The sequence below is a fragment of the Aquarana catesbeiana genome, linkage group LG02 (genome assembly GCF_042186555.1).
Source record: "Aquarana catesbeiana isolate 2022-GZ linkage group LG02, ASM4218655v1, whole genome shotgun sequence".
Taxonomy (NCBI): domain Eukaryota; kingdom Metazoa; phylum Chordata; class Amphibia; order Anura; family Ranidae; genus Aquarana; species Aquarana catesbeiana.
In genome coordinates, this window is record NC_133325.1 from 751,993,890 (window position 1) to 752,008,998 (window position 15,109).

The 15,109-nt window shown below is 44.4% G+C and overlaps 1 protein-coding gene across 7 annotated transcripts in view; it reads right to left on the reverse strand.

Annotated features, from left to right (window-relative positions):
- The window catches only part of SYNJ1 (synaptojanin 1), a 177,813-nt gene that overhangs the window by 11,858 nt on the left and 150,846 nt on the right, over positions 1-15,109 (reverse strand). For 5 of the 7 annotated variants that reach the window (XM_073617128.1, XM_073617129.1, XM_073617127.1 and 2 more), the window contains 5 exons: positions 13,542-13,580; positions 10,739-10,780; positions 7,154-7,218; positions 5,436-5,544; positions 1,710-1,939 (listed from right to left, as the gene is read on the reverse strand). In XM_073617128.1, coding sequence (XP_073473229.1) covers positions 1,710-1,939; positions 5,436-5,544; positions 7,154-7,218; positions 10,739-10,780; positions 13,542-13,580 — 485 coding nt within the window. The remainder of the gene's footprint in view (positions 1-1,709; positions 1,940-5,435; positions 5,545-7,153; positions 7,219-10,738; positions 10,781-13,541; positions 13,581-15,109) is intronic. The other 2 variants (XM_073617130.1, XM_073617131.1) reach the window with 2 other exon arrangements.

Genomic DNA, 15,109 nt, shown 5'->3' on the forward strand with positions numbered 1-15,109 from the left:
TTTTTCTTGTGTTGTGGCAGTCATTCAACAAAGCACTGATTGTTCCGTGATATACAGATGGTATCCAGAGGAAGACTCTGCAAATCTGTTTAAGAAAGGGGCTTATGAAAACAAGGCACAGCAAGAGCGAATCAATCTGTATTATTTCTCAAGACCACTACCATGCAAAATCCTTTCGGAATATTGCCACTTGTAAAACAGTGTTCTGATTTCACTGACTGCACCAGAAACTATTTTTAAACTTGACAATGAATAAGAATGAGAATGAGTAATAAGATTGAAGGTCTGATTAACAAATGAGAAAAAGCTATTTTTCTGTAAGCATTTTCTAATGAAAGCACAATTTACATATCACTATTCTCTTTTGCCTTTTAAATAAGCTAGAATGATGTCAATGTGTAGCCAATGAGACCTTTGCTGATGGCCAGCTATTTGCATGCTATTAAACAATTAAACACATACTCCATAACTTAAAGGATTAGTTCACCTTCTTTTGTCGTGGATTGGCAAAGGGGCAGGTGCAATGTAAAAGTGTTAGTTCACCTTTTCAGGAAAAATGAAAGGTGAACTAGCATCGTATGCACCTCCCCACCTCCCTGTTCCCTGCAGTACTTCCCTCCATGGTTGAAGAGCTGTCAATGCTCATGCAGCCATGGTAGCAGTCTAGAGATTTGAAATCCCTGCTCTTCTCCCACTTCTCTCTGCAATGCACTTGGAATGGATCAGAGTGATTCTGATTGGTCTACTCCAGAACAGAGCATTGCTCTGATCTGTCCTGGAAGCTCTGTACAGAGAAGAAGGGGATTTCAAAACCTCTGACCGCTACACAGGCTGTGTGGGCATTGACAGCTCATCACCAATGGAGGCAAGTCCAATGGGGATCAAGGGAGAATGGGAGGGTGTGCAGTGTTAGTTCAGCTTTCCATTTTCTAAAAAGATGAACATTTTAAAATTGGACCTGCACTTATGCCAATCCATGATAAACAGGTTCATTCTGATACAGGTCATTGGCAGGAGCTTGTAGTTACCTCCACACTTCTCTCCTGTCACCCATTCACCTATGGGAGCGAGGAAAAGAAGCCCTGTGTAAGCTTCAAGTCCAGCGCATACACAGGGCTCAAGACTCTTTCCCTGCCCCAATGTGATGGCGCTGGTGGCTGAGCAGCCAATTACCAAGCACCAGCGCTGTCACATGGATGGAGGGGATGAGGCTCACATGCTTCCCCATACCTGGAATTAGTGGGCGTTTTCTCGGATGCCCTAAGGTAGCATCAGAGGAGAAAAGAATAAGCAAGGGATGCTACAGGGACCAAGATGTGACCATGTTGCTCTGCATGATTGAAGCACGTCATCTTTTAAACCTTTGGCAACTGCATAACACATTCATGTGGCAGCAAGAAAGGTGAGCTTGAATGCCCAGCAGTTGCACATATTTACAGCTCACAATGCGTTCCCAATACAGAGACCAATCTGTCTCGACAGCTTTCAGTCAAGGCTTTTGATTGGGAGGCAGAGACACGGGCTCCTGATCACATGACCGCTGTGAGAGCCAATCACAGGGGTCACATGATACAGAAGCTAAGCTCCCAGGCATTAAAGCACACTTAATGCCTGGGAGCACGGGAGGCAGCAATACGGCGTTAATTCATCAGAAGAATCTGATATGATATCTTTCAACATATGTTCTCACTGAAATCTAAAGTACTTACTGGTTGAGGAGCAACACTGTCTGAAGGCAGATTCTGAGCGGAGCGGCTGCGGGGAGGTGCCTGCGGAGGCGTGTCTAGGCTCTGTAGAGTCGGTGTAGGAGGAGAGGTGGGATGTGATGATGTCGGCTGTATAGGTTCTTGCATCTTTTGGCAGGGTGGTTGGGTGGCTAAACTAGGCTGAAGAGGGGTTGCTAGTTGGGGTATCATAGGCTCAGGAAGAGAAGGGAATGCTGAAACAGATAAGAGAAATTAGAACACAATCATCTCTCCAAAAAGGCACACTGCACAAACATAATAACCGCATGTTCCCACTGTCAGAAGTAACGTCAATCCAGGGGCATACATACAGGAGTCGCAGGGGCCACCATTGTGACTCGGCCCCATACTCCAGGGGGCCTGTGCACCCTCCCTGTACAACTGGATAGGAGGGCAGCAGCATGTAGAGGAACCGATCCATCTATGTAGTCGCTGAACACCTGCTTCTCCTCTCGCAGACATTCAGCGGCAGCAGGAGGGAAATGGGTAATGGAGGGCATCGGTTCCTCTACATGCTGCTCCCGCCGCCTCCCTATCTCTGTCCTTCCTCAACCCCCCCCCCCCCTTCGGAGCGGGAAGGGGGCCAGTAAATGTGTAATTTACCGACACTTTCCTTGTCTTGATGAATAGAGTCAGTGATCGGTACTGTTCATCGATTCTTTTTTTTATTTTTTTGAATTCATTGATAGCTGAGGCGTAGTAAACTGTTTACTATACTTCAGTTTATGAATGAACGGATAGTTCTGTACAGAGCTATTCCTGTTAATTTATTCTGTGCAGCTGAGGCTGCAAAGAAAGGGACTAATGAATCTGTCCTCAGTCCCTTTCACAAAAGTGAGACATCAAGGGTCTGTTTAGACCCCTGATATTTCACCAAAGCCCCCCCAATAGTAGCCCTTAAAATTATGTAAACAATAAACAAAAAATATAAATGAAAGGAAAAATTGCAATAAAATAGTAAAAAAAATAAAAATTTAAAAATAGAAAATACAAAAATAAAAAACGACTGACACCAATGGTGGAACTATCGGGGTCGCAAAGACAGACTTGCGACAGGTCTCTGGTGTTTTGCCACCGTGGAAGGATCCCAAGACGGCAGGAAGGTGGCCCACTGTGGGACCATAAAAAAGGGTCCCACAATGGGAGTAAAGGGCCCTGGGATCAGTGGGAAGGGCCATGGTCAGGGGCCAGGGGGACCCTTCATGGTTTCTTGCACCCGGGCCCTGAAGGTCCTAGTTACACCTCTGCGCCAGTTCCTACACTTACCCCCTCATATATGTGAGGATAGGACAGAGGCTTTGTGGCCCCATAAAACTGGCAAAAGAATAAAAGGTTTCCTGCTTCAAGTGACCTTTCAGATATGAACAGTGCAGATCCAGCATAGCCTTTGGATGCCACAGATGAGCATCCAGACCTTTATGAACAGAAAACAAGCTGCAAGCTTTAACATTTTGATTAACTCCTCCCTAGATAAGAATAAGCAGCATAAAGCCTCCTTCCCACAGGCAGTTACCCTCATACACCAGATTCCTGCAGATGGCATAAAAAGGTACATGCAGATAGTGGCAGCCACCTAGCTTGTAGTAAATAGGCTGACAGCGGCCATCACTGTTTGCATGTAGGCGCACACCACGGGGTTATTTGTGGTTGGGTACAGATGTTGGAGCCTGGACACATCTAGCCTTGGACATCCGTCCCTAACCGCAGGTAGCCTCATGGTGTACACCTACATGCAAACAATGACGGCTGCTGTCAGCTTATGATTACTTCATACGGGCTGGGCCGCTATTTGCATGCACCTGTCATTCCAGGTGCAAGAATCTGCAGATTCTTGCTGCTAGAATATGGTGTATGAGTAAACGCCCATGTGGAGGAGGCCTAAGAGTCATGTCAGACAAGCCATTTATTCGCAGAAATCTTTTTGTTTTTTTAATGATTTCTAGCCAATTAAATCATAGCAAAGTTCTAAAGAATTGCTAATTATTAAAAATCGCTGTTGACCCCTAGCATTAGTGATTATTCGCTACCAAATCGCCAGTGTAACAAGTGACAAACTGAAAAAGGTTTGCATAACTATTCCCTCAGTGAAACTGCTGTGCAACTGGAGCAAAATCAAATGTTATTCTATTTCCAAAAAAGGTTAAATGTTATTCATTCATAAAAAAAAATAGAACTTCACTGAGAGAAATATTGTTCACGAGGTCATATGCTAAGACGTAATCATGGAGGCAATATCTGGATGACCTGAACCTTTGGCTCTGAGGGGATTCCATAAGAGCAGTATTAAAAGGCCCTGGCTGGGTGTGTAGTGCTGCCGACCTACTGTTATAGAAGGTCCCATATAGCTGGTAAGCGGGCATTTTTACCATATACAGGTGGTGGTGTTCTAGGCAAGATTTCACATTTCGGTGTTAGATGGTGACTACACTCAATTGTCTCAATATTCTGGTCACATATGAGGAGGACTTTATTTCATCCTATTTCTTTTTCATTTTATGATACACAGTTTTTGTTTTTTTACTTTCACTGGATAATAACTTTTTACGATATTTTTATTGGACTTTATTTCTGCAATCATTGGTGCATTATATTTTCACATTGTGAATGAATATTTATATAGCGTGACTACATTTTGAAGATGTTATGACTGTATATTTATTCCACAGCAGATTTGCAGCTTGGGTCATTGTTTTTTCACTTTTCACAACTGATGGTCGGATTTCACTGTTAAGTGTAGTTTTTTTTTTTTTTTTTTTTCCTTTGATATAAAAAATAGAGCGGTTCAGTAAAATACCTCTGTATGGCCACTAAGGATAAGCTCAGGCGTGTTCGCAAGCCGCACGTGCCGAGCCCGCCAGGAAGTCGGCACTGCACAGCGCTAATCACAAGCAGTGAGACGTTTCCCAATCTCTGCAGCCGCACATCAGGACAATGTCTCACGGCTTGTGATTAGCAGGAAACAGGAACAAGTTCTGGTGATTAGCGCTGTGCAGTTCCGACTTTCTGGCGGGCTCAGCACGTGCGCCTGGCGAACACGCCTGAGCTCACCCTTAATGGCCACTAAATGAAGCAGAGGATTGTAGGAAGAAAAATGATCCTCATCTCCATCTAGTGGTCATAATATGATATGGTTATCAAACCACTCTATTTTTCTATGAATAACACTTAACCTGATTAGAAAATGGAACGAGAACATTCGATTTTGCCCCATTCGCACATAATGAATGTATCAGCAATGAGCTAAGTAATTGCCTGTAAAATTTCTGCATGCTGCATTTTTGGTGTGGAAAAAGAAAAAAGGGCACCTCTCAATTGAAATGAATAGAAAAAACACATCAAAAACGTGTTAAAAACAAATTTAAAAATCCACTTGCGGTTTACGTTTTTGGTGTGCTTGAGTCACATCTCCTGTTTTCATAGGTGCAAAAATGCACTGGAAACACGTGTGTTTTTACGGCGTTGCAACGGAGCAGTGTGAACGCAGCCTAAGACCCAAACCTATTATCCCCTGTAGCGCCATAAGTTAAGTGCAGTAAAGAAGACTGGAGAAAAGATTTCCGTAGGAATCAGCTGCATGCAGGACGTGGAACATACTTCATTACAGGTAAGTTATGTGACTGCAGCTGAAGCAAAAAAAAATAAAAATAAATAAAATGTAATGAACCTTCCGCTTGTAAGGACACACTATACCTTTTGGAGGCTCAGCTGCTTTGACAGGTGCTGGGGTGGGAAGTCTGGCCTGTGCTGGTCCACCATGGCTTTGAGGAACGCTTATTACCCCCGCACGAGGAGGGATAGTCTAAGGGAAAAAATCATAATTTACATAAATATTTTCCATTTCACTAATGAAACCCGTTTACAAACAGGAAATGACAAAACCCAATTTAGCACTAACTTAGTGCCACTAAGTATTTAATCCCTTTCTCTCTCTCTGGGATGTTTTTTTTTTTCTTTTCTCCCGCTCTTGAATACACTTCGAAGCGGTGGATGATAAATTAATTTAAGGAATAAAATATAATGTTGTTGATGTTGATATTATTTGCTTAAAAAGGGAAGGAAAGAAAAATAAAATCCAAAATCTACAATACTTATTAGATAATTCCTGCCTAATAAGTATTGTCGATTTTGGGGTTTGTTTATTTTTCTTTTTTTGTTGTTGCTGTGGTTTAATATTTGTTCTGTCTAATTTGTCATATTAAAATTTTCAAAAATAAAATCTGATATATAAAAAAAAAATATATATAGATTTAATCCGCTAAAATGAAAGGGGAAGAAGAGCAGGGATTTCAAATCCCCGGAACCGCCACAACAGCTTTGTGTGGGCACTGACAGCTCATCACCCACAGAGGTAAGTACAGCGGGGACCCGGGTTGGGGGGGGGGGGGGGGGGAGGACATAGTGTAAGTTCACCTTTTAATTTTATTTTTCAAAAGGTGAACTTACCCTTTAAGCTGAACTGGAAGCCAACATCTAAATTCAAATGAAAAAACATAAAATTAACTTAACTGACAATTGATTTGTATTTTTGTCCATCCATTCCTTAGATTTACACCTCAGCCCCCTCACACAGCACAGCCAGGTGTATAAAATGCAATTTAAGAATGTAGTGATGCCTGTGCATCACCCCCAGTCTACTGGATAAACCATGAAAAAGCAGAAACAAACAGACTGATGAGGTCCTCCCTCTACTCTATCTTCCTAGCAATAGGTTCCTTCTCAGGTTATTTACACATGACACCTCTTACTGGATCCCGGTCCTGCTCCCCCATTCTCCAGTCTGAGTGCTGTCATAAAGGGGATTGGAAGATGCTAGTACCAAGTCAAATTCGGGTAGTTACAGGAGTATTTAACACACTGCTGTAGCTGTGCATGGTAGCCAACAGTGGCAGCCGCTCACAAAGGGTGCAGGGGCGCCGCCCCCTTAATACATGCTCCCGGACCCTAATCTAATCATGGATTTCAATGGGTTTTTTTTTTTTAAAGCACACGATTAGAACCTGAGGCTCTAATTGGCTTCAAAAAGGGTGGGCTCAGGGTGCAGAGCACTGTTCTGACACAGGGACCCCCCCCCCCACCAGAACACTCCAATCAGCGCTCTCTACTATTGGCTGAGAGCGCTGATTGGGAGCCGGTTGGCAGTATGCACGTCCAACAGAAGACTTACACACAGGAATGAATGTCAGGCGGTTTTCATTAAACCGGCTGATGTTGGCTCATGTGCATGGGGCTGCAAGATCTGTGCTAGGTAAATTTGATTGTTAGCTCCCGTGGGCCAGTACTGATGTGAATAAATCTACTGTATGTACTTAGTACTAAAGTGCTGTAGAATTTGACAGCATTCTATACATGAACATGATAAAATAAAAAAACAGCAGTGAAAAAAAAAAAAAAAAAAACAAAACACTCACCGGCCTGACCATAGCACATGGTGTGGCAGATGGAGGTCCAAGTGGAGGAGGGGCTTGTACACGAACTGAAAATAGAAATGATAAAATTGTAGTTGATTTTAATGAGACCCTGTCGTCTGCTGACTTGAGATTTGCAGGATTCTGGTTTTGCCCCCAAAATGGCAGACAGGAGCACCAACACCAAGGACTGAATTGCTATGTTAACATCACTAGTAAAAGCAACACCCATACATGCATTATTAGGAAGACAGATGCACACTATATCACTACATTAGCATTTGTAAATGATGGGGTTCAACAATAGATTGTATTATCACAGTAAGACATGTACTAGTGTTTAATGTCTGCTGGAATTTCCAAGTTACTCAGCCATTGAAACATCAGCTTTCAGCTCCACGAGATCAGCGTTGGTAGATTTTGACACAGTTACCAATGCTAATAGCAAAACTCTACCAAAAGTCTGTCTTTATGCCAACCCTAACACTATCTAAGCAATACATTACCCTCCATGTGCTCCCCAAGACCAACTCTCCCCATAGGTCTTGCACTAACTCTCCCTGTAATCCCAACACTAAATCTCCCTGTACCCTCCTAAGACTAACTGTCCCTGTAATCCCAACACTAACTGTCCCTGTAATCCCAACACTAACTGTCCCTGTAATCCCAACACTAACTCTCCCTGTAATCCCAACACTAACTGTCCCTGTAATCCCAACACTAACTCTCCCTGTAATCCCCAACACTAACTCGCCCTGTAATCCCAACACTAACTCTCCCTGTAATCCCAACACTAAATCTCCCTGTACCCTCCTAAGACTAAATCTCCCTGTACCCTCCTAAGACTAACTGTCCCTGTAATCCCAACACTAACTGTCCCTGTAATCCCAACACTAACTGTCCCTGTAATCCCAACACTAACTGTCCCTGTAATCCCAACACTAACTGTCCCTGTAATCCCAACACTAACTCTCCCTGTAATCCCCAACACTAACTCGCCCTGTAATCCCCAACACTAACTCGCCCTGTAATCCCCAACACTAACTCGCCCTGTAATCCCCAACACTAACTCGCCCTGTAATCCCCAACACTAACTCGCCCTGTAATCCCAACACTAACTCGCCCTGTAATCCCAACACTAACTCGCCCTGTAATCCCAACACTAACTCGCCCTGTAATCCCAACACTAACTCGCCCTGTAATCCCAACACTAACTCGCCCTGTAATCCCAACACTAACTCGCCCTGTAATCCCAACACTAACTCGCCCTGTAATCCCAACACTAATGCCCCGTACACACGGTCGGACTTTGTTCGGACATTCCAACAACAAAATCCTAGGATTTTTTCCGACGGATGTTGGCTCAAACTTGTCTTGCATACACACGGTCACACAAAGTCCGATCGGTCTAAACGCGGTGACGTAAAACACGTACGTCGGGACTATAAACAGGGCAGTGGCCAATAGCTTTCATCTCTTTATTTATTCTGAGCATGCGTGGCACTTTGTCCGTCAGAATTGTGTACACACGATCGGAATTTCCGACAAAGGATTTTGTTGTCGGAAAATTTTATATCCTGCTCTCAAACTTTGTGTGTCGGAAAATCCTAAGGAAAATGTATGATGGAGCCTACACACGGTCGGAATTTCTGACAACAAGGTCCTATCACACATTTTCCGTCGGAAAATCCGACCGTGTGTATGGGGCATAACTCTCCCTGTAATCCCAACACTAACTCTCCCTGTAATCCCAACACTAACTCTCCCTGTAATCCCAACACTAACTCTCCCTGTAATCCCAACACTAACTCTCCCTGTACCCTCCTAAGACTAACTCTCCCTGTAATCCCAACACCAGCTCTCCCTGTACCCTCTCCTAAGACTAACTCTCCCTGTAATCTTCACGCTTCCTGTAACCTTAAAGCTCACTATACACATTGAAGTGGAACTAAACTCTAAAATACCCAGCTTAGCTCCAACAGCCTTAAGCCCACGAGGTCCCTCGCCAGCTTCTTTCGGGAGCAGGTCTTCAGTTATCTTGATTGGCTGACGTGGGATGATGCAACTCCCATGCATGTTCAAGAGTTCAATCAACCGGGCACAGTGCCGGAATGTATACAAAGTTGCGCATGCACAGTTCAGTATACATTCTAAGGAAGACTGCAAGCAAGCAGGCAGGTTTACTTTATTGCAAAAGAGACATTGCAAGTCTCTTTTGCAATAATCAGCTTACCTGCTCGCAGTGTTTTTTTTTTTTTTATGTTTAGTTCCACTTTAAAATTACACTCCTTTTCCCTGTGACGTTCAAACTAACTCTCCCGGTAACCCTACCCCATCAGGGCTGTGGATAAGGGTGTACCAAATGTCCTTCTGTATGGGGCCCAGGCCAGGCCTGTGCATCATACATTTCCCCCTGCTGCCCAGGCCCTCCTCCTACCCCTGCAGTGCTTCCGGCTTTATTCCTCGCCTTCCTGTCGGCAGCTGCAAGCATACAATCGGATCCTTATGATAGAGAGTGGTGGAAGGTTTCAGTAAAATATGCTATATTTACCAGCCTCTTCCTTTCCTAAATGAACACAATAAGTGATCAGTACTGATCATTCATAACTGAAGCCTAGTAAGCTGTATTTGAGGGGGGGGGGGGGGGGGGCTGTATGGGGCCCCCTGGATTCTAATAGCAGCCTAGCCATATGCGGTTCAAATTTCCAGCTGGAATTCAAGTCATAGGTGGCCCCTATTGGCAATATCTGGCTCAACAAACATCACCTGAAAAATCAAGGGAGGTGGGTAGATAAACGGTCAGCCAAAAAGCTACTGTATCCAGTCAGATGCAGTCACTGTTTGGGTATTCAGACAGCTGCAGGCACTGTAGCTTTCTGAATGGAACAGCCTATTTAGCATTATCGGGGGATCCAGTGATTTCTTTCGTTCAGACTGTGGAAAATAAATTTTGAAAATATATTTATATTTTAAAGCCGGAACGTTTTTCTTTTTCACCCCTTGTTTTTATACTTATTTCTCCTGTGCAGGGATCCTCTGCCCCGTAGATCTAGTCACTGAAAGATACACTTGGCACCAGAATCTACGGTTTCAGCAATACTGGTATAGTAAAATAGCCCATATAAGCCTATCACTGTTTTAACTACGGCAGATGGAGGAAACACCTTGGGCCCTAGGGCAGAGAATCCTAGGAGGGGGTTATAGGCCACATAAACCCCTAACACCTGCCAGGACTGCAAGATGTTTCCCGTGTGTTGTTAACCCGACATGTACAACAGTAGAGATGCACTGCCGTGGCAGTCTCGGCGTATTAGGGTATTTCAATATACATTTCGGCAGACAGGTAACCCTTTTTCCATCTGGCCATATGAAAAAGCTGAACAAACAAAAAGTCGTCACCCATCATTACTAGACACAAAGCAATAAATAGGGGAACAATGCATATTGCAAATCAAAAGAAATATAATTCCAAGCTTAGGTACAGTATTGTTCTAGATAACATTAGTGGGGAGTAGGTCTATTAGCAGGGACGACACATGCTTGGTACACTCATGCAGTTATTACTCCACAACACAGCTGTCGATTTACCTTCCACGTCTCTACGAGCTACCCCGGGGCTGGGAGGAGCACCTTGTTGAAGAGAAGAAGACACAAAAGATTGCAGGACCAGAAACTCCAGCAGGAATAAAATGATGGACAGGGCAAGGAGGACACAGGACCTGATGAGCCGCTATTGCAGAAATTTCTGAAATATGCAATTAGCGGACCTCCAGCTGTTGCAAAACTACAAGTCCCATCATGTCTCTGCCTCTGGGTGTCATGCTTGTGGCTGTCAGAGTCTTGCTATGCCTCATGGGAATTGTAGTTCTGCAACAGCTGGAGGTCCGCTAATTGCATATTCCTGCTCTATTGTCTTCTGCAGAATGCTTACAATGTACTTTTAATGTTGCATGTGTTATAAATGGAGGTAGGTAGGAAAGTAAAGTGTTGCAATTTGTATTATTATGCAGAATTGAAGTAGATCTAAAGCTAAAACTTTCTCTAATTTGAGTAGGCAAGGGATAAAACTGTTGACTTTTTTTTTGCATCTGTGTTATGAGGGAGATTTCCTTTCTCTTTCTGTCCTGTAGAGTCAGTAGGAAGTCAGAGGAATATCGAACATAAGGGAGATCACCCTCACTTAGACAGTAGTAGACAATGGGGACAAGGTCCCCATTGGAGGATTTCCCCTCTATTCCTGTTCTGGTGGCAACTAAAATGTTGGATTTACCCCTTACATTTTCCCCCATGAGTGGCGGCCGTCCATTAGGGGCGCAAGGGTGCCACCCCCTCTCTCCACGCCACCCCCTTATAAGAATAATTGATAGATTCATGCATTGCATGAATCTATCCACGGCCGCCGCTGGCACCCTCTATTCAGGCGTCCGGCCCCTTTCAGGACGCTGGGCGCCTGAATTACAGAGGCAGGGTGTTTTTTTGAAGCAACCGATTAGAGCCATAGGCTCTAATAGGCTTTAAAATATGTGGGCTCATGATGCAGAGCATTGCGCCATGAGCCCACCCAGGTGTTACAACTGATACTCAATCCGGCCAACCAGAAGCGGGTGAGAGACCCGTTTTCTGATTGGCCGTAAAGAGAAGACTCCTGATTGGCCACCGAGAAGGAGGGAGGAAACGGAAGCCATAGCCGTCGCCCGTGGAGAGCAGAACGGGAGAGCCGCTGGCGCCAGCCCAGGAGAAACGCTGCATAGATGGGGTAAGTGCACCATGACAGTGATGATCAAGACAATTAGGCTGCATTCACACTTTAGCGTTTTGAATCGCGGGCAGATTTGCCGCGAATCTGCCCGCGATTTGAAAGCGATGATATGTGAATGACAAATCGCGGGACTTGCATTTGAGATGCCAATCGTTTGAATGACCCCTCAAATCACAGGCAACTCGCATCGCGAGAAGTATTTCACCCAAAAAAGGTTCAGGAGCTACTTTTGGGCGACATGCTTCCCGCGATGCTTGCTGCCGCAATTGCAGCGCGATTTATCACGCGACCATCGCGGTAGACCCGCACCGCAATTGGAGGTGTCATTGAAATAATGTCTCGCAATTTGCCATTTACACTTCAGCGCATTCAAAGCACAGGCAGATTCGTGGCAAATCTGCCCGCAATTCAAAACACTGTGCGAATGCAGCCTTAGAGAGCGTAAATACCCCCAACTGAGACATAGACAGCAATAAAAAGGTGACAGTGGTTCTCACCACTCTATCCAAATCTAAAATAAGATTTTTCCTTTAGTTACACTTAGAGATATTTAATATCTCTCCTCTAAAATAGTCTCACTCAATTTATAAATAATCTGAAGCTGCAAGGGATAACAATACACTATATTGTCAAAGGTATTGGGACACCTGCCTTTACACACACATGAACTTTAATGGCATCCCAGTCTTATTATGTAGGGTTCAATATTGAGTTGGCCCACCCTTTGCAGCTTTAACAGCTTCAACTCTTCTGGGAAGGCTGTCCACAAGGTTTAGGAGTGTGTCTATGGGAATGTTTGATCATTTGTGAGGTCAGGCAATGATGTGTGACGAGAAGGCCTGGCTTACAGTCTATGCTCTAATTCATCCCAAAGGTGTTCTATCAGGTTGAGGTTAGGACTCTGCAGGCCAGTCAAGTTCCTCCACCCCAAACTTGCTCAAACTCACGCTTCTGGAAGAATGGTCAAACGTTCCCATAGACACACTCCTAAACCTTGTGGACAGCCTTCCCAGAAGAGTTGAAGCTATTATCGCTACAAAAGGGGGTCCAACTCAATATTGAACCCTACGGACTAAGACTGGGATGCCACTAAAGTTAAAGTGCGTTGTTCATCCATCCCTAAACGCATGTAACTGCTGAGTTTGCAGATACATGTAAACAGTGACAGTGACTCCTCTTAGCCTGTCATTACTTTGTATGGGCTGAGAGTCCGACACGCTTTGCATATACCCGTCATCCCAGCCACAAGGATCCACCGATTGTTATTGCAGGAATTGAGTGTATGCCCATGAATTCTCATGTGAAGGAGGCCTAAATGTTAAAGCTGTAGGGGCGCCATTTTTCTTTATCACAGAAAGTGTACTCAAGCTATCAGAATCCAGGAATTATAAGATTCTACCGAAATCAAGTCATTCTGCATGTTCACATTGAGCGAATGTGTCATTTGCCTCAATCCTCCCGATTCACAGCCAAGCTGGGCTCTAGCTTTCTCCACTATTCTGGGGTTAGAGGTACTCCATATGTTAAACAGATGGAAACACATACAAAAACAGCTTCATGAAATTTTTGGGAGGTGGAGAGGAGACATTATGGGGAGAATAGAGAGAGACGATGATGGGACAATGTTTTTACCTTCAATCTCTTTCCTAGTTGGTGCTGGACTCCGAGCACCTGATCCAAGAAACGTGAAATTCAGCAGAAGAAGAGTACAGTAAAGAGACAGTCAGCAGAAAGAACAGTCAGAAAAGTGAATGGCAGATACAATGGGTCATAGGTCAGTTACAAACCATTCCACAAACACTTTTTTTTTTTTTTTTACAAGGTCACTACACCAAATCGACATTTCAGTCCTTGGCAGATGCTGGAAAGTAATGCTAGCTATACACGGCTCCGATTTCAGTTGATTCTTACTGAATTGGCCAAGATTTAGGCCTCGGGGAGGGTCCTGATGACACCACCCAGCTCAACAAAAGTCGATTTAAAAGCAACTGAGCCAGATGGAAAATGGTCGGCTAAACAGTGACTGCATCCTAATGATATAGTCACTGTACGGGTATTCAGGCAGCATCAGGTGCTGTGGCTGTCAGAATGCAATAGTCAGCATTGGGGATTCCTTCATCCATGCTCTTTAAAGTGGTTGTAAACCCTTACAGACCACTTTTCGCTACAGGTAAGCCTATAATAAGGTCTACCTGTAGCTACCCAGGATATCTCCTAAACCTGCACGGTTTAGGAGACGTTCCCTGTATTTGCATGTGCCAACGTCATCGGCACATGCACACTGAAGCAATGGCATGTACGTGCCGTTTGCTTCAGTGAGTGCGCCGTTACCGGTGGCTCCCACGCGCATGCGCGAAGTCATCGCAGCTCCAGACAATCACAGCGCCGGAGCCGCGATACCCGGAAGTAACCCCCGGGAGTGAGGTCGGCTGCTGGAGCGGTGTACGGGCACCGCAGTGAGGGCTTCGATCTCAGGTGCGTATTACATAATGAGCTAGTATGCTATGCATACTAGCTCATTATGCCTTTGTCTTGCAGGTGTTAGTTTGAAAAAAAAAAAAAAAAGTGGGTTTACAACCACTTTAAGTTGGTCATAGAATATTTTTTTGATCAACCAGCCAGCGGACAGAACAGAAAAAACAAATTCCTCCATTCACATAAGCAATGTGGATGGAGGAATCCTCCCCGCTGGGACATTGTATTCTGACAGCGGATTGTCCCACTGATCAGCGGCTGCAAAACAAAAAAAAAAAGTTTTCCAACATTCCCGTTTGACAGAATACGCTCCAATGATTGACTTCAGTCGAACAAAGATGTGCACACATGAATTGAAATTCATCCGCTCCCTGCTGAACCAGACAAATTTCAATCCATCTATGGCCAGCTTTGGCATGGATGGGAGGAATCAATTGATTTCTCTCAATCAGTCTGTGGGGCAGAACGAAAGAAATCAGAATCTGGAGGTGACATTTCTTGAATTGCATGATTCCTGTGGTCACTACGAAAATATTCTGTCTGTGAAGGGATGCCAGGCCCACCATTGTCTGAGTAGATCTCTCCAACATCCAGGCAGATGGCGGCCCTTTCAAAGACTTTCAAAAGTGGACTGAGTGTAATATACACACAACATTCCTCCCCCGCTGTCTAACAAACCAACCGTTAGCCATGGTTCACACCAGTGTGGCTTTGAAAGCGCACTA